The sequence below is a fragment of the Dromiciops gliroides genome, chromosome 2 (genome assembly GCF_019393635.1).
Source record: "Dromiciops gliroides isolate mDroGli1 chromosome 2, mDroGli1.pri, whole genome shotgun sequence".
Taxonomy (NCBI): domain Eukaryota; kingdom Metazoa; phylum Chordata; class Mammalia; order Microbiotheria; family Microbiotheriidae; genus Dromiciops; species Dromiciops gliroides.
This window is the reverse complement of record NC_057862.1, coordinates 352,630,662-352,651,316: the sequence shown is the minus strand read 5'-3', so window position 1 is coordinate 352,651,316 and position 20,655 is coordinate 352,630,662. Positions and strand designations below refer to the sequence as shown.

The 20,655-nt window shown below is 38.0% G+C and overlaps 1 protein-coding gene across 1 annotated transcript; it reads left to right on the top strand.

Moving 5' to 3' along the window:
• Positions 1 to 366: 366 nt before the first annotated feature.
• On the top strand, positions 367 to 20,618 carry LOC122738869 (double-headed protease inhibitor, submandibular gland-like). Its single transcript, XM_043980759.1, has 6 exons — positions 367 to 424; positions 1,986 to 2,090; positions 4,741 to 4,829; positions 13,287 to 13,408; positions 14,976 to 15,018; positions 20,505 to 20,618. Exons 1-6 carry the CDS (start codon positions 367 to 369, stop codon positions 20,616 to 20,618), a joined length of 531 nt encoding a protein of 176 aa, XP_043836694.1.
• Positions 20,619 to 20,655: the final 37 nt, after the last annotated feature.

Below are 20,655 nucleotides of genomic sequence, written 5' to 3'. Positions count from 1 at the left end.
CCATTAGTGAGAGTAGCCCTGGAGTCAGGAGTGCCTGAGTTGAAATCTGGCCTCAGACACTTAACACTTATTAGCTGTGTGACCCTGGGCAAGTCACTTAATCCCAACTGCCTCACTTAAAAAAAAAAAGTGAAAAATAGCTACCTCCAAAGGGCCAGCACAAACTAGAATGTGATCAGACAAAGAAGTAGAAGCCATGGTTACCAGAGAGTAAATATGTGGACCTGAATATTGAATGTGGTACCAGACAAGGACCACATGGAATAGAGTAGCTGGTAGACTCATGACTCCACAGGTGAAATAGCATTTCCGGGAGAGAAGTTCCAAGAAACATATATTATATTCTCCTTATTTGCCGTTTGTCCTATGAATTTTCAAGTTATTGTGTCTTCCCACTATAGTGTGGAATTAGAAGGACTCATAGGTAATAAAATTATAATTTACTTAGGGACATAGGTTTTCTTTTTTAACATAAAAGTATGTTATTATTTTCTAGTTACATGTAGAGATAGTTTTCAAGATTTGTTTTTATAAGATTTCTAGTTTCAAATTTTTCTCCCTCTCTCCCTCCCTTCCCCCTCCCCAAGAGAGCAAGCAATCTGGTATAGGTTACATATGTACAATTACATTAAACATATTTCTGCATTAGTCATATTGTGAAAGAAGAATCAGAGCACAAGGGAAAAACCTCAAAAAAAGAAAAACGAAAAGTAGAAGTAGTATGGTTCAATCTGCATCTAGATTCCACAGTTCTTCTGGATTTGGAGAGCATTTTTCTATCATGTGTCCTTTGGAACAATCTTGGACCATTGTATTTTTGAGAAGAGTCAAGTCTATCACAGTTGATCAATACACAATGTTGTTGATACTGTGTACAATGTTATCCTGGTCCTGCTCATCTCACTTAGCACAATTCACATAAGTCCTTCCAGGTTTCTCTAAAATCTGCCTACTCATCATTTCTTACAGGAGAATAGTATTCCATTACTTTCATATACTACAACTTGTTTAGCCATTCCCTACTTGTTGGGCATTCTGGGGCATAGGTTTTCTAAATTGGAATTATATAAGGTTTCACAAAACCATTAATAGCTTATAACTGCACCAAGACTTTTGGAATTCCCTGTATTGTAACTGTCTTTGATAGGCTGATTGTATCCCTTTGTATATGGGTGCAAAAATGTTTTATTACTTGATCCCTATGTTTGTTATTTTCTTTGTATCATGTCCTAATTGAATTTATTGATAGTTTTATGTGATTATGGTGTAGTTTAGCACAGGGCTTTTTAAACTTTTTTTACTCACTACTCCTTTTTGCCTGAGAAATCGTTATGTGACCCAGGATACATAGATATATAAAATAAATATACAAAACCAAACATTTATTGCCAAATTTTTTGCAACCCCCACATTCAGTTATGTGATCCTATATGGTGTCGTGACCCATAGTTTAAGAAGCTTTGCTCTAGCAAAGGTATAAAGGGGGGCAGTCTCTGAATGACATAAATGATGACCCTGAAATGACCACAGTGAATATGGAAGTAAAGAGGTTCTGCATTTAAATTAAGAAGCTGAGGTCTAGAGAGGTTGTCTTTTCCAAAGTCACCTAGGGAATTAATGCAAAAAAGATAGCCAAACTTAAATTTTTAAAAAATCTAGTGATCATTTTTTAATATTTTGTTGCTACCATGGCATTATGTCCCAATTCCCTCCTGTTTGTGAATAGCTTGTTTATTTACTGAGCACTTCAGGAAAAAAAAAATCTTTTGGAGCTATTTCAGGACATTACTCCCAATATTTGCTCTCATTTCATTACTAACCCCCAAAAAAGTTTTCTTCATTTCTTAAAACAAGGACCAGTCTCTAATTTCTGAAGCTTCTCAAAGGATATTTCATTGTTATAGAGGGATATGGCATCAACTGTATTTATGGGGAAGGGGTAAGAAGAACTCTTTTACTTGTCTTTCTATATTTTTACCTTCAAGGATTGTCACCATCAAGACCTGTTATAGACACCACCACCATGAAGACATCAACATCCCTGGCTCTCCTTGCCCTTGAAGCTCCTACCTGGGCTATCTTTGCCTCTGGTAAGTTGAGTTCACTCTATGAAAATTAAAACTATGTATACAACTTAATAAAAAAAGGATAGGATTATAGGATGTTAAAAATTGACAAAGAACTTAGAACATAAAATATAGAATATTCAGAGATTCAGGGATTCAGAATTCTAGAATCAATAGGGACTTTAAAAGTATATTCCCACTATCACTAATAAACACTTGGCAGGTTATCCTTTAGCTATTGTTGTTTTTTGTCCTTCATTCTTTTTTTTTTCTTTTCTTTTCTTCTTTTTTTTTTTTTTTTGATGAGGCAATTGAGGTTAAGTGACATGCCCAGGGTCACACAGCTAGTAAGTGTTAAGTGTCTGAGGCCGGATTTGAACTCAGGTCCTCTTGAATCCAGGGCCGGTGCTCTATCCACTGCATCACCTAGCTGCCCCATTTGTCCTTCATTCTTGAAGAGGACTGTGACATCAGGATAATATCATGACTTGCAGTGAATTGGATTTAGGAAAGGAAGGGCTATGTAAAGTCACCAAACTCACTCTCTCCTCAAGAGCTATCTGGGGTCCAGTGGAAATATATATATATATATATATATATATATATATATATATATATATATATATATATATATATATATCAGGCATACTGGAGATGGCCCACCTACTGTTGTAAGACTTCCAAAGAGGGAGCACCTGCTATATCCCTAAGCAACTCATTTTACTTTAGAAAAAGTACATATTGTTCAGATAGTTTTCCTAACTTCAAGTCTAAATTTGATTTTTTTTTTGTAACTTCCACATATATCCATTGATTTTATCCTCTGAGGCCAAGAAAAATACCTTTAATTTCCCTCTTCTACGTGACAGCCTTCTAATACTTGAAAATATCTGTTATTTCTCCTATGTATTTTAGCTTGGAGACAAACTAGGTGAACTAAGTTCCTTCAACTAATCTTCATAATATATAAATTTGATGACTTTTTCTACCTTGTCAATAATTCCACAAATATAATTCTTAGAACTGAATGTGGTCTGATGAGTTACAACACACTGTTAATTCATGTTGGGTGTGTGGTACACTAAAATCCCCAGATCTGTTTAATTCAAAGAGATATGAAGCTATGTCTTCCCTTCTTGAGCTTGCGAAGTACATTTTTTGACTCAAAGTTAAGACTTGTTAATTTGTCTAAATTTAAGTTCTTCTCAGATCCATCCTAATGGTCAATATATTTGGGGATCTTGATGCACTGCACTAAAGATTTCTTCTCAAAAGAACATTAAACCATTCATGGCTATTATCTGGTTCTGTAGATTCAGTTTAACTTGTTTTGAATCCCTTTATGTATGAATTATGCTATCATATAGCACATATCTATTCATTTTTTTCCCCAAAAATAAATAGCATGAGAGACCTTTGACTGATGCTTTGCTAAAACCATAGTAAAATCTTAGTAAACTATGCCTTCTTTCATCAGAACTTTAGATTTGGCTTCCTCCTAATGACATTGACACTTGCCAATAATAATTGCATTTTCATTCATATGCATCATAGGTGTCTTTCAAGGCTCTCTCTTGGGTCTTCTCTTTTCCTTTTATGAGGTAAATTATCATTTCTAGACAGATGATTCCTAGATCTATATATCTAGCTCTAACATAACTCTCTAACTGTCTATCTCTGTTTCTGTCTCAAGTTCTAGACATGCAGACATGCATCACTTGCCTTTTGAACAACTCAAACTAAATGTCCTAAATGCAACTCGAACTCAGCACATCCAAAATGAAACTCAATACAATTTTCCCCAAACCCTCACTTTTTGCCAACTTTCTTGTTACTGAGGATACCACCATACCCCCAGTCATCAAGGTTCACCACTGTAAGTGATTAAAATTTTAGCTATACTATCTAAAATCTAATGAGTGGTCACCAATAAATTATAAGCTTTAGCAAGAGTCTTTAAGTGTTTAAGTATTTATTAAAGAGCATTAGGATCAGAGAGAAAGGTAAAAATCTAACTATTTCTAAGAAACCCCGTCATCTGACCCACCATGGCAAGGTCAGGAACCAAAAAAGAAAAAAAGCCCTCTACCAGCACCCACTTCCTACTTTGTGTCCTCCTCTGAGAAATGGGAGGCTCCTCAAGTTGATTGGTAGCCTTGATAGACAGTACCCACGAGCAAATATCACCTCCTGATGCCAAGTATCTTGACCTCATAGCTTGCCCTCAGAGGCCTTCTCCTCATGGTGGAGCGTTCCTACAGTAGATCTCTAGCAGGTGGTGTCATTCCAATCATTACACCACCTCAGCGTCAGCCTTAACTCATCACTCACACATGATCCACATTTTTGATTAGCTTCTAACTCTTACTGATTCTACCCACACAACATCACTCACATTTGCCCTTTACATTCCTACAGCAGCTACTTAAATTTAGGCCTTCATCACTGTTCATCTGGACTATTGCAATAGCCTGTTGGTTAGTCTCCCTGCTTCAGGTCTCTCCCAGCTGCAGTCCATTCTCCATTCAAATGACAAAAGAATTTTCCTGAAGCGTGGGTCTGACGAATCATCCCCCACACTTTTCCAATTCAATAAATTTCTGTGACTCCTATAACTCCATGATCAAATATCAAATCCTTTACTTTTTAATCTGGTCCCTTCCTGCCTTTCCAGGTTTCTTATACTTCACTTCCCTCCACAATCTCTACAATCCATCCACACTGGCCTATTTGATGTTGTACAGATATGACCCTTGGGGGCAGGTAAGTGGCACAGTGGATAGAGCACTGGCCCTGGATTCGGGAGGTCCTGAGTTCAAATCTAGCCTCATACACTTGACACTTACTAGCTGTGTGACCCTGGGCAAGTGACTTAACCCCAATTGCACCACCAAAAAAAAATTGACCCTCAATCTCCCAACTCTATTCAACTATACTTGCTATCTCCCATTCCTGGTACCCTCTCCTCAACTCTGGCTTCCTTGCTTCCTTTAAGACTCAGCTCAGATCTCACCTTCTCCTGGAGGTCTTTCATTCCATACCCCTCAAGACCCATTCCTCAGAGATTTATACTGTACACATGCACACATGAGAATACATATATGTATAAGTATATGTACATGTATATGCATAGGCATAGGGCTATAAACATACATACACATGTACATATATGAACATGTGTATGCACGCTCACATGTATGTATATTTAATGTATAGTGCTTTATATGTGGTCTTTTCCAGGGTTCCTTGAGAACAGGTCCTATTATTATTATTATTATTATTTTTTTTTTTTTTTGGTGAGGCAATTGGGGTTAAGTGACTTGCTCAGGGTCACACAGCTAGTAAGTGTTAAGTGTCTGAGGCTGGATTTGAACTCAGGTCCTCCTGACTTCAGGGCCAGTGCTCTATCACTGCACCACCTAGCTGCCCCAAATCCTATTATTTTTGCCTTTATTTTGTAGCCATATCAATTATCACAGTGCCTGCCACATACTAAGTTTGTAAAAAATTTCTAATTTTTCTAGCTTTAATTATTTTCTGTATGAACTCCTGATGAACAAATTTTATTCTGCCCATTATAATCCAAAGATCATTTTCCTTTGGCAGAAAAGTAAGAGGTAGGTTACTCTATTTTCTCTTTTGTCACTTATTATCTTCTTATCTACACTTAGCAGAGGTTGTATTATGCCTTTTGAAATACTCCTGTTTTTCCCAATGTAGTCTTTTTTTTTTTTTTAATTTTTTGGGGGAAATGAGGGTTGAGTGACTTGCCGAGGGTCACACAACTAGTAAGTATCAAGTGTCTGAGGCCAGATTTGAACTTAGGTCCTCCTGAATCCATCCACTCCACCACCTAGCTGCCCCCCTCCAATGTAGTTTTAAAAATCTTCTTTTGTTGTCCTTTGTTATCCTCGTCTTCCTCATGTTATTATGAGCTTTGGGATCTTAAGTGACACTATTACAGCATTGCATCATGCTTTTGCACTCTTCTTCATTCACACTTGCCTTTGACATCTTAAGTATACACAAACAATCTAAGTTGATAGAAATTGATATCAATGTTCTAAGATCCCTTTCAAACTCTGAGATTCTGTGTCCCATTTTCAAAGGTAATATTGCTTCGCTGACAATATTACTATATCACAACAGGATTCTTAGTCTTCCTCTAATTGGTTCATACCACACTTTGAAATTTGGGCCTGTTTCCCAGTTTTCCCCCTCTACCTTATGTCTACAAAGAAAGTTTGGAGAGGGGGTTGCCAAGTTTTACACATTTCCACCATTGTTCCAATATATTCAAAGATTAAGTGAAAAATATTTAAGCCCTGAAACCCAGGTTGTCATTCTTGATTTCTTTTCCTTTTACCCGTACAAAGACATCTCATGGTGGAAGGGTAGTTTTTAGCTTAGCTTTTATTATGTTGACTTTCTGTCTTTCTGCTTGTTAAGTTTCCATGTTAGACCATGCCACCTTAAGGAAAGCTTAGGTCCTATGCCTTGGCCTGGATTTCCACCCCATAGCAGCTTCAAGTCAAATTTCCTTGGCCAGATTTCTAAGGAATGCCTTGAGTCATGTTTCTCTTCCTTACTGCCTCTATTTCCCTTATCTTCCAATGCCAGTCAGAAGAAATAAGCCATACCTAAGGAAAATATTCTGAGCCTACACTGCTAGGAACCTCCCAGGAAGAAGCTTACAGCCGCCATCTCTTTGAGAGCACTTTTAAAAAACCCATGTGTCGGGGGTGGCTAGGTGGCACAGTGGATAATCACCAGCCCTGGATTCAGGAGGACCTGAGTTCAAATCCGGCCTCAGACACTTGACACTTACTGGCTGTGTGACCTTGGGCAAGTCACTTAACCCCCATTTGCCCCGCAAAAAAAACAAAAAACCAAAAAAAAACCAAACCCATGTGTCCCCTCCCTCAATCTTGATCAATATACACAAAACTTACCTCTTCAACCTAACTCCCCCAAACTCTGTTCTCCTTTCTCCTCCTTCTGTCTTTCAAAAGGAGACTGAAGCTGAAGAAATGGTATTTGAAGCACAGATACTGCGGATCTGGTAAAATTCAATTTGCACAGACTTTACCAAAGCTGAGGAATGGAAGACAGACCCAATGCAAGTAAGCTTTGTTGTTGTTTGGTCATTTCAGTTGCATCTTACTTTTTTATACCATTTGGGGTTTTCTTGGCAAAGATATTGGAGTAGTTTTCCCTTTCCTTATCCATCTCATTTTATAGATGAGGAAACTGAGGCAAACATGGTTAAGTGACTCAGTTAGGGTCACACAGCTAGTAAGTATCTGGGGACATATTTGAACTCAGGAAGATGAGTCTTCCTTACTTTAGTCTCAGCACTCTATCCACTGTGCCACCTAGCTGCAAATAATCTACATTGTGGTTTGTTGTTGTTGTTGTTGTTGTTGTCAAGCTGTCCAGTAAAAGAACTGGAAAACACTTCAAAGGTCTAGTCCAACCCCCTAATTTTGTAGATGAGGAAACTGAGGCTCAGAGACAGTGACTTATTGAAGTCATACAGATATGAAATGGAGGTACTGAGAAATTCAAACTCAGGTCCTCTGGTTCCAAATCCATTGCTCTTTCATTATACTATGCTGGTTTGTGACCATATTGTCTGTTGACGAGGAGAATGGAGAATAATAGGCTTGATTTAAGTAGGAAAAATGACTTTAAAAGTGAAGTGTGGACAATGTGAGGTTGACTGGATTTTCAGGGACTTCTGGTTTGTGGGTGCGTTGGTAAAAAAAAAATCTAGATCATTGTTTTAAGTATCTTTGACACAAACAATTTCACGTGACACCAAATCTTGGAGAACCCACCCCTTGCACACCAAATGCAGCTACAGGGAACAATCCTCTTTCTAACCTTACTAAATAAGGCTAAAGAAATGTTAGGAGGCCCCTGAAGCTGGTGACTTTCCAACATGTATCAAGATAGTTCCTTGATGAGAATTGTCATACCATGAATGAACATAAGCAAATAATTGGAAAGGTTGACCACAGCATCATAAGAAATTCTATAAAACACCCTATTCTTAAGTGCTCAACAGAGACCCTGGAGACATATCCACAGTACTATTTTTCATAAACTTCAAACTCTCCAGAAGAGATGGTTTACATGTGAAGGGGTCAAATTTTCAGAATAAATCATTAGCCTTTATGAATTGGCTAACACTGTGAATAAGTGTTTCAAAATAATCATTCTCTTATACCCATTAACTAACTTCAGTTGTAAGGACGTCACAAAGGGCCACAAGGGTATGGGGGTGTAGTTTACAGAACAAACTGACCATTGCTTTGCAGGGAATTTATAACACATCAATTACAAATTCTTGGTTCCAATCCATAGGACACTCAATGATTATAATCAAGCAACTGAATACCTCCAGGACCTCTGAAATAGGTTATATATTAATTCTTAGTCACCATGAATTAATCAAGATAATTTATGTGAACACTGATAACTAGTCATGCTCTGGCCTTGATAATTAGTACTAAGCAAACTGGTGTTGAAGGCATGGAGAGGGCATCTAACAGAGGTCATGGTTCCTAGTTCCAGTGTAATTATTGATTCCCTGAAAACACTTCCTCCTTTCCTGGAAGTAACAGTGGTTTTTCATAGGCCATTAAAGGAAAAGGGTCATGGGCTACCACATTATCACAGAACATTACAAATGGGTCCTGGAAACTAATGATGAGAAACTTGATTCCAGTCCTCTGAAGATGAGAAAATATTTCTAGAGATGCAGGGACACAGGAGTCCAGGCAGCAAGCTTCTGACACTAAGGCCTCTGTAATCCCTGGTAAAGATCAAGACATAAAGTCTTTCTTGTAAGAGTGAGAAATGGGGCTAAGGACCAGAGCAGAACTGTAATGTCATTGGTGTAGAAAAATGATAAGTGAGACATCCCTCCATACCAATGCAAGTCAGCAACATCTCTAAGAATTATAGGCATAAAGCTACCTGGAGCATAGGGAAGTTAACTGGCTTGTCCAGGGTCATGCAGCCAGGATATGTGAGAGTCAGGACTGGAACTCAGTTCTTTCTGCCTCTAAGGTTAGCTCTCTAATTCACAATACTACTCCAACTCTCAAAAAAGAGTAAGGCTGGGGAAAACATCTATAAAGTATTTCTATGTTATAGAACTCCATGCATAATTTTAGTATATCCGTATAGAAAACAAAAAATACTTCATTGAGATTTTTGTGGCTGTTAGTGCAGACATACAATGTTTCCTAGATGAGACCCATAGACATATCAGCTTGGGTGATGTTGTTCATACCTGATTGGGTGATGTAGATTGGAGACCTCCCCCTCCCCCCCAGCTCTCACAGAGACAGACAGGTGACAAGTTAGATGCATTGTAGTTTCTATGACTTCTTGCCAAAATGGTACAGAACAAATGCAGGATTCCCAGTAATTGTGGAATGGAACACTGAAGGTGGTGTGCATAAGAAGGTTAGGCCTATCACTCTTAGCCAGATGGCTGGCATTGAAAGATGCTATTTTCACCTTTCCATACTTAATTTCATTTTAAATAACATTTTATTTTCCCCAATTACATATTAAAACAAACATTTAAAAAATTAAATTCAAAATTCTATCCTTCCCTTATTCTCTCTTCTGTCCCCCTCCTGAGATGGTAAGCAATTTTATATGGACTATACATGTACAATCATGTATAATGAAAAAATGTATAATGAAAAATATATAATTCATAATGTAAAATGTATAATGAACAAAAATGTCCATATTAGTCATTTTATACAAAAAAAAAGACTGAAGGAAAAAAGGAAGGAAGGAAAGAAGGAAAATGGTAGGCTTCAGTCTGTATTCAGATATCAGTTCTTTCCCTGGAGGCAGACAGCATGTTTCATCATTAGTCCTTTGAGACTGTCTTCAATAATTGTATTACTGAGGAAAGTTGAGTCATTAATAATTCCTCTTTGTGCTTTATTGATGTTAATCTATATGTAAATATTCTCTTGGTTCTACTCACTTCACTTTGTATCAGTTCATGAAAATCTTTCCAGATTTCATACTTAGTCTTAAAATGATCATTCCAGCACCAATATTCCATTTTATTTGTCTAAAGTCAACTCTCAAACCAGCATGGCAAAATGGAAAGAGAAATGGACTGAGCATGAGAAGCCCTGAGTATATATCCTAAATCTTTCATAAGCTCTCTGGATTCCAGTTTCCTCATATGTAACATAAGTGGAAGGAAGGGGTGGTGGCACGCGAACTTGATCTTTTAGTCCCTTTCTAGTTATAATATTCTTTGTGGTATATAGTAGAGGTGTTTTTTTTCTTTTGTGCCATAAGGAATGAAGTGCATAGTTTAAATGTGTGGAGACAACAGACTGTAAAGAATGTGGGGAAAGCATGGTGTCAACCAATAGTCATGACTCCAAAATATATGAGCAATAACTTATTTTATTTCAAAAGAAAGCAAAAGTACATGCATGTCAGAGCTCCTTATACTTAGTACAAAGGAGCCCAGTAATGCAGGCACAGTTTTGGGTAATTAAGGGTTACAGCAAAAAAAAAAAAAGTCATATGGGAGGGGAAAGTACCAGTCCCCTCCCCAAATGAAGAAAAAAGCAGAGAAGGAGACGGGGAGCAAGAGGTGAGTAGAAGGGCAGGAGGAGACACACCAGTCTCTTTTCCCTCCTCCTTGGGAACTGCCAGACCATGAAACAGGAGGGTCTGCTTATCCAAAAGGTTCCTAGATGCACAAACAGTTTATCAGTCTGGAGCAAACTGACTGGTGCTTGTCTTGTGTCTGGCTTGACTTTCAAGGGCCCACTGAGAATTCAGTTAGGATTGAAAGTAGCAAATTATCTCAGCTCAGAGGGGGCTTTAATCTTGACTTGTTCTGGGCTTCTTGCATACCTTGGGTCCAGTGTTTCTGAAAAAATATGGCAACTTAGAAGACAGGTTAAGTTGGTTTCAGGGTCACAGTAGTAACATAAAGATGTTAGCATTGGTAGGAACTAATTGGATGAATGACTTACATGGGCATCTGAGGGTCAAGATGTGGGATGGCACAGGGTGGGAAAATCTTGGCGAAGGGTCAATGATGTCATGAGGGATGGGTATTGTGTATGGGAGCAATAATATCACAGGGTGGGCAGGGCTTAAGATTAATGGCTAATTATGGGCAGAGTTTCTAAACTTGATAAGTAAAAGAACTCATAAATACTTGTTTCTAGTAGGCATGCCAAAACAACCTAGGAGTCTGATTGACTGCTAGGGAAAATGCCAGCTTTCCCCTGAATAAGGTAGTTTTATGCACAAGTGTTCCTTTTCCCTTCCTTTATGACCCTACCCTTGCCCAGGAAGTTAGTAAAGAAAGAGAAGCCTTACTTGCTACATTTTAGGATTTAATAAGATTAGGAAATACATTTCTGTTCTTAAATACAATCTCTTCAACTTCTAATTCTTTGTAATTATTTTTTCTCTTCTTTCTCAGGAGATGATGCAAAGGGGCAAAAAGTGAGTACAATGTTCTGTGCTTGTTATCAGATCAATGAAAAGTAAGGATTTTTTGATAAATATAGTCTCCAGGGGGTAGCACAATGCATTAGAAAGAGCCTTAGCCTGGCTGTCAGAAGGCAAATATTTCTTAGTCTTGGCTTTGTTACTTAACATGTGATATTGGGCAACCCCCCCTTGATCTCTTGATCTCTCTTGACATCATCACATTCCTCATCTGTAAAAAGAGAGAATTGTACTAGATAGTCTCTCAGGGTTCCTGCTCAGTTCTCACATCCTTTGTCCAATCCTGAAATACTATATAGTTATTTTTACAGACTAAGAAACTCAGGGGGATGGGAAGACAGAGACAGAGAGACAGAGACAGAGAGACAGACAGAAAGAGAGAGAGAGAGAGAGAGAGAGAGAGAGAGAGAGAGAGAGAGAGAGAGAGAGAGAGAGAGAGAGAGAGAACAATTTTATAGATATAGAGCTGAAAAGCACTTTGGAGACTTTCTATTACAACTTCCTTCTTTTCAGATGTTGAAAGTGAGAAGCTGTGACTTGCTACTGAACACGCAGAAAGTCAGTCTCAGAGGCAGTCTTCCTGACTCCAAGTTTAGAACTATAATCACCACCATTCTAATGGGAGGGAAGGAGGGAGAAAGGGACTTGTATGGAGCAAACTGCCTCAGTTTACCCAAATAACTCGAGGAGACCACCAAGTCAAGCAGACACAGATTTATTACATTCCCATAGGAATGGGCAAGCTCAATACCTGAACCGCGCCAGCTAATACATGCCTTGACCTTATATAGGAATGTTGGTCAGAGGGGAAGTCCGCATGCACACTAGGTCGAGCTTACAATCTAACATCCAATCCTGTCTCACCCAGGGTGCGTGTTCAGCTCGTGATCAATGTACGGAGACATGCATATGTGTTCCAGGAGCAAGGGGGAAAAGGGGAGGGGGAACAAGGTCAAACCAAAGGAAGAGGAAACAGGGGAGTGACAGTCAGATGTTTCAGATCTCACAGTTCCCACTGACTCCTCTCTCCCAGCCCCTGTCTCTGAAAATATTCAACCTGAATAACAGGAAGAGTCACTCAGGTGCTTTAGCATTGTTTTGTAGTTGTGTTAATTCTAGAAGGATGACAGGGTTAAAATTTATCTTTGGCTATGTTGGGAAGAAAAGAATAATCCATTGTTGGGACCCCAGGGCCAAGGGGATTCTGCTCTGAGAAAAAGAGACAATGTCACTTAACATCTGGTCTCAACTTAATTGCCACATCCTGTGCTGATCCTTGTCCTTTCTTCTTGAGTCCTGAGTATTCAATTGGTGGGCAAACTCCCTGACCCACTCAACAGGGACTGAGGTTCTGACACATGATGGATTCCAGATAAAACTAAGATGTAGCTGACAAGTGGGGAGACTGAGCAGAAGTAAAAATACTGTTAATTGGCAATAAAACTTAAAGGAGACAGTGAGAATTTGGCAAGCAATAAACTTCTAAACGAACTATACTGGGGCAGGGCTGGGTACCTTCCAAACCCCATCCTCAGAGTTTAATCTGACTCAAATCCATAATCATATCATACAGACTCATCCCAGGTCACAAAAATGATCAGTGATTTAATGGGGCTTTTCTACATTAGCTTGAGAGTTTGAAAAAGAAGTATAATGGAAGTAGAGGACCATCTTTACCCTCTCTTTTACCTGCAGGTTGATTGCTCCATGTATCCCAGCACCAGCAAGAGTGTAATATGCTCTGATGACTTCAAACCAATCTGTGGTACTGATAAGAAAACTTATGTGAATGAATGTTCACTCTGTGCTGCTAATGCGTGAGTACAAAGTTAAAATAGCTAGCTCAGGCTTACTTAGTTTAAATCCTCAAGAGAGCTACTTCTCATCCTCAGATTCAAAAGCCAATGAATCAGTCTGTCAGTAAGTATTTATTTAACACTATTTGCCAGATACTTTGTTAATCACTGGGGATACAAAGAAAAAGGGAATATAGTCCCTGTCCTTAAAGAACATACATTAGACATGTAGGAGGCACAGTGGATACTGTCTTGGACATGGAGTCAAGAAGACTGAGTCCAAATCCTTTTTCACCCAGTTACTACCCATATGGCCTTAGGCAAGCCATTAAGCCTTGGTTTGCCTAGGTTTCTTCATCTGTAAAATGGGGGTAATAATAGCCTCTATTTCCAAGTGTTGTTGTGAGGATAAAATAAAATATGTGTAAAGCACTTTTAAAACCTTAAAGCACTATATTAAAAACTAGTTATCACCAACACCACACTACCATCATCACAACCACTGTCATTACCAGCTCTTTCACTGCCAATATCATCATTATATTCTAATGAGGAAGAGACCATGTACAAATATAGCCCCATCACAGTGAATAAAAGAAAACACAAAGCAATTTAGGAGTGGAAGGCACTAGCAATTTGAGAGACCGGGGAAGGCTTCATGGACTGCATGGTGCTTAGGTCTTGAAGGAGGCCAAGGATTTTAAGAGGTGGAGGTGGAGAGTGTGCCATGAATGGCTAACAGTCAGTACAAAGACATGGGGCAGGAAACAGAGCATCGTATGTGAGCAACAAATAAGTCCATGTCACTAGTTAATGGCATTATTGAAGGAAGGCAGTAAACTGTTAGAAGTTTGACAATATAAAAAGTCACCAAGTTATGGAGAACTTAAAATGCCAAACAGATGAGTCAAAATTTTATCCTCAAGGTGATAGGGAACTAATGGAGTTTCTTGAGTAGAGGATGCCATGGTCTGACTTGAGCATTAGAAAAATTTGCTTGGGCATTTGTGTGGAAGATGGATCAAAATGGAGAGAGACATGAGGTAAGGAGGCCAACAAGAAACTAAAAAGTCTGGAATCACAAAAATCTCCTAATTTCAAAAGACAGCTGAATGCATCTAGTCCAATGCTTACCTAGAATTAGAAACACCTTTCAGGGACCCTTTCACAACCTTGTCTTTAACCTTTCTTTGGGCACTTCTGGTAACAGTGAGCGTACTACATCCTGAAGCATCTTATTCCATTGCTCTGCCACTCAAGTTTCTATGAAGTTCTTCCTCATATTGGAATAAGATATGCCTCCTCGAAGCTAACAGTCAAAGCAGTAGAAAGAATACTGTTCAGGGAATCAAGAGATTATGGTTGGAGCTCAGGGCTGTACTATTAATATTATGGATGTCCTTGGGACCATTACTTGAAAACGTGGAACTAGGTGATCTCTAAGGTCTCTTCCATCTTTAGTGATCAACCAGGATATATTATGTTTCCATACACATCATATCTCAGATCTGTGGGACAAAGTAGAGTCAACTGCATTAGTACATATTCTCTAACAAGGTTTACTGATCGTGAACTTCTTTTCCTTCAGAGAAAAAGGGTTGAATATCAAGAAGCTGCATAATGGGGAATGTGTAAGTACATATATTAGTTTTGTGAATTAACCTTGGCATAGTTGATTTGTTTATCTGAAGGTCACTACACTACAGTCTTCCAATGAGGCAGAAAATACCTAGGACTCAGAAAATAAAACAAAACAAAACAGAAAAATGCAGATGCATTCGTTGAGAACGTGAAACAACCTACTCAAATCTAGTTACTTTTACTTTCAATACGACTGTAAGAAGCAGTGTGATATAATGCTAATATAATACCACAATGACTTATAGAGTCACAGTCTTAAAATAGCTCAGTTACGATAATAGAGTTACAATCTTAAAATAATTAGCCAAGTCTAAGAAGGCTAAATGTGATTGGTATAAATGCAAAATTGCCTTCAACCTCCCCAGTATAAGATGGAGATTACCAATAGTTGATTACCAGAATGTTCTCCAATTCAAAAACATCAGCAAAAGGAATCAAGTCATGCATAAAGTAACTAAAACTGAATAAATGAGACAAGAAGACAAAAATAATGTAAATGTAAAGACCTTATTAAATAATATTGGAGAGCCTAAGTACTTTGAGCTCTCATTAAAGGTTACCACACATGTAACAAGATGGTGAACTCTGCAAATAATCTCACCCTTAAATCTCACCAAATAAAACCTCACCCTCATCTAGGGTTCAGCTGGGGTGGGGGGCAGAGCTTCCTGCATATTTCCCTTCTACAAATGACATAGAATGAAACCCATCTTCTTACCCTCCCCTCCCCCACTTCCTGTCTCCTTATCAACCAACAATAAGATGCATTATACTCTGGTTCTACCAAACTAAGTGAAGAAAATGGAAAGAAACTTGAGGGTTTGGGGTTAAAAAATGTATGTAAGCTGCACAGAGTGAAGCCCAGAGTTGTCAAAAGGGTAAAGGACTTCTGAATATGCACAAAAGTGTCTGGCTAATGAGGATCAGTTCTCTTCTCTCAGAATTTGGCTAAGGGAAAAATATGTGAAGCAGTGGTTGGCAGAGGGGTTAAAGGATGAAGTGAGAAACCAGAGACAAATTCTTAGGACCAAAAGAAAGAAAAATTAAAACTAGTTCAAGGGAGAAAGACTGAATATAAAGTTATCTCATAAACAGATTAAAAAGAAAAAGACTAAAAAATACAGGGAAAGTTAGTAAAAATACAGAGAGACAAAAACCATAATAATGCATTAAACTATGAAAGAAATTGAACCAAGTTGTCCCTAATGAAAAAAAAAAATCTTCAGACTGTCCAAATATCACACAACAGCAAGAAACCACTAAATAGTTCAAAAGAGAAATAAAACTTTTAAAGAAGCATGTGTGAAATTAGGTAAAAAAAAACAAGAGCTTCCGGCACCAAATTTAAAAAGAAAATATAGGGAATACACAATGGAGAATCTCTTCAGAGTAGTGTTAAGGCTAAAATTCTAGCTAGTCTGTCTAAAATATCTAATGAGTGGTCACCAATCAATTATAAGCTTTAGCAAGAGATAGACTTTTAAGCATTTATTAAGGAAAATAAGAATTTGGTAAAGAGAGAAAGAAAGGCCTACATTCATCTATTAAAGCGAGAATGCATTTCTAGTTCCCTTCTCCACCAGAGTCCTCAGGAAAGAGCCTGAGTCAGAGTGCCAGGCTCCCCCTTCTTCCTCCCACTAGCAAACGTCACTTCCTGACACCAGAGAAAAGATGCATGGTCTTGCCCTCAGAGACCTTCACCTCATGGTGGAGCTTTTCTACAGTAAGTCTCCAGCAGGTGGCATCATTCCAATCGTTACAGTAGCAATGATTCTGAGAGAATGACAAATTTATAACACAAAAACACAGAAACTGGAGAAAATCTGAGAAGATAAATAAGTAAAAATCTGAACATTAAAAGTATAAATCAGTTAATCACAAGCCAAAGCAACTGAATTTAATGGAATTCATATTATAAACTTCCCAGAAAAATGAAATACCTAAAACCAAACCAAACCAAAAATCAACCAACCAAACAAAACTTGCATCCAATAAAGCAGGAAAATTCTATAACCAAAATATGTATAGAAACAGAAAAAATATTGATCAAATATACAAATTGCTGCCAGGGTAAAACCCCACCCTTTAAAATTCTAAGCCTTGTAGTGGCTTTATTTTCACAATGAAATAAATTTTACAAAAGTCTGGAATGAAGTCCTAAATAACTCATCAATTATTTATTTTATTTTATTTTATTTTTGTTCAGTATTTTATTATTTTCCAGTTACATATAAGGATAGTTTTCAACATTTGTTTTCATAGGATTTTCAGTTCCAAATTTTTCTCCCACCCTCCCTTCCCTCTTCTCCAGGACAAAAAGCAATCTAATATAGGCTATATATGTGCAATCACATTAAACATATTTCTACATTAGTCATATTTTGACAGAAGAGTCAGAGCACAAGGGATACCTCAAAAAAGAATAAAAAAAAATATCCCAAAAGTAGAAACAGTATTGTTCAATCTGCATTCCTAAACCATAGTTCTTTTTTTTTTCTGGATATTGAGAACATCTTCTATTATGAAGTTCTTTGAAATTGTTTTGGATCATTGCATTGCTAAAAAGAGCAAAGTCTGTCACCATTGTTCATCACACAATGCTGTTGTTACTGTAAACACTGTTCTCCTGGTTCTGCTCCTCTTAATCAGCATCAGTTCATGTAAGTCCTTTCAGATCTTTCCAAAATCCCCCTGCTCATCATTACTTTTCACATTGATTTTTAAAAACTTTGTGTTCTAGATATTTTTCTTCCTTCCCTCCTCATTCCTCCCTATGAAATCTAGCAATTCAATATAAGTCATACATGTGCAGTTATGCAAAACATCTCATTTGTCAGGTTATGAAAGAAAATAGACAAAATATCTTTAGAAAGCAGAGCTAACAAATAAAATTATAATTCAGTCTGTATTCAGATACCATCAGTTCTATCTCTGTTGATGGTTTGCATTTTTCATATGTCCTTCTGATAGCATCCTGATCATTTCTTTCATACTTAACTATATTACCCTCCATCTTAATCCCTCCCCTTGATATTTACTCTATTATCTATCTTCTTTCACCCTCTCTCTCCTTGAAATTGTTTTGCTTCTTACTGCACCCTCCCCCATTCTGCTCTTCCTTCCATTGCCTCACCCCCCCCATCCCCTTCCCCTCCCACTTTCCCACATGGCAAGATATAATACTATCCCCTCTTGAGTGTGTAAATTATTTCTTCTTTGAGCCAATTATAATGAGATTTAGGATCATTCACTCCCCTGTTCCTTCCCTATTTTCCCCTCTACTTCATAAGCTTTTTCTTATATCTTTTATGTGAATTACTTTTCCCCAATCCCCCTCTCCCTTTCCCTTCCAGTACATTCCTCTTACCCCTTAACTTTATTTTGAAGATGTCATCATGGGTCAGCTAGGTGACACAGTGAAAAAAGCACTAGCCCTGGACCCAGGAGGCCCTAAGCCCACATCTGTCCACAGACAGAAGCTACCCCAAACTGCCTGCTCCACAAAAGAATAAATAAATAAGGATAAACAAAAAATGCTTTACAGATATCATCCCTTCATATACAATTCACACCTGTGCCCTTTAAGTATACTCCTTTCAGCTGCCTTAATACTGAGAAAGATCTCATGAGTTAGGAGTATCATCTTCCCATGTAGGAATGTAAATAGTTTAATCTTTTAATATCCCTCATGATTTCTTTTTCCTGTTTACCTTTTTATGCTTCTCTATGGTCTTGTATTTGAAAGTAAAAATTTATATTCAGTTCAGGTCTTTTCATCATGAATTCCTGAAAGTCCTTTTTTTCATTGAATTCTCATTTCCCCCTGAAAGATTATAATCAGTTTTGCTCTGTAAGCAATTCTTGGCTATAGTCCCAGTCCCTTTACCCTCTGTAATATCATATTCCATGCCCTCCGGTTTTTTAATGTAGATGCTACTAGATATTGTTTTATCCTTACTGTAGCTCCATGGTATTTGAATTCCTTTTTTCTACCTGTTTGAATTATTTTCCCCTTGACCTGGGAGCTCTGGAATTTGGGTATAATATTCCTGGAGGTTTTCCTTTTGGGATCTCTTTCAGGAGGTGATTGGTGGATTCTTTCAATTTCTATTTTACGCTCTGGTTCAAGAAAATTCTGTTTCTTCTCTTGTTATTGCTGTGATTCTTCAGTGTCTCATTATAGCACACTTATGGGTTCACATATGGTCTTTTTTTTTTTTTTTTTTTTTTAGTGAGGCAATTGGGGTTAAGTGACTTGCCCAGGGTCACACAGCTAGTAAGTGTCAAGTGTCTGAGGCCAGATTTGAACTCAGGTCCTCCCGACTCCAGGGCTGGTGCTCTATCCACTGCGCCACCTAGCTGCCCCCACATATGGTCTTGCAAGTAGTGCCAATCTGGAAAAAGTAGAGTTCTTTCAATATGAACCAGCAATAAATGTAGTCTGTTGCCTGAGCATCAGCCTAACTTATTTAGCATAGGATTATATCATGTAGTAAGTAAATAAGTAAGTTGTGGAATAGTTAAACTAGGACTCATAAGACTTATGTCATAAGACTTATCTGAAAGAATGGGAGATAGTTAGCCTAGAGAAGAGATGACTTACTTGGTATGTTATGATTATCTCCATACGTTCAAAAAGCCTTTATATGGAAGAAAGAGACAATAGACCTGGCATCAGGAATACCTGAGTTTAAATACTGTTCTAGACACTCACTAGCAGTGAGACCTTGGTCTTAACCTCTGTTTGCCTCAGTTTTCTCATCTGTAAAATAAGGATAGTAATAGGCCCTATTTGCAAATCTTAAAGTGCTATATAAATACTTGTTACAGTGAGGTGGAACAGTGAGTAGGGTGCCAGGTCTAGAGTCAGGAGGACCTGAGCTCAAATCTGGCATTGTACCCTTACTACTTGTGTGATCTTTGACAAGCCATAGGATCTCCATTTGCCTCAGTTTCTTCACTTTGAAATAGGGATTATAATAGTACCTACCTTTAAGATTTGTTGTGAGGATCAAATGAGTTAATTTTTATCAAGTGCTTAGCATAGAACCTAGCAATAGTAAGAACAATATAAATATTTGTTTAGTGATGGTGGTGGTGGTGGGGTGTGTGTGTGTGTGTGTGTGTGTGTGTGTGTGTGTTTGTAATGATGCTAATGCTTTCTCTACTTGGTCACAGAGCAATTTTTAGCAGTTACAGGGAGTAAGATTCTGGCTTAATACAAGGAAGAGTTTCCTAATAATTAAAACTATCCAGTAGTGGGGAGCTAGATGCCTAGAGGTATAGTTAGCTTGTCATCACTACAGTGTTTAAGCAGATTGTGAATAACCACATGTTGAGGATCTTATAAAGTGGATTACTTTGGTGGGAGGGTTGACCTCTGATATCCTTTGATATCTTTTCTTAATTCTATGTGTCTATAAGTCTCTAATAAATTGTTGTTGTTGTTGTTTTTTCCTGGGGGAGGAACATGCAGATTGAGTGCCCAAGACAAGAACAGACTGCTTGTACCATGGAATATATGCCCCACTGTGGCTCTGATGGTCGTACTTATGCAAACAAATGTGCCTTCTGCAATGCTGTTGTGTGAGTACTGAGATGAAAACATTGTTGTTAGTGAGACCCCT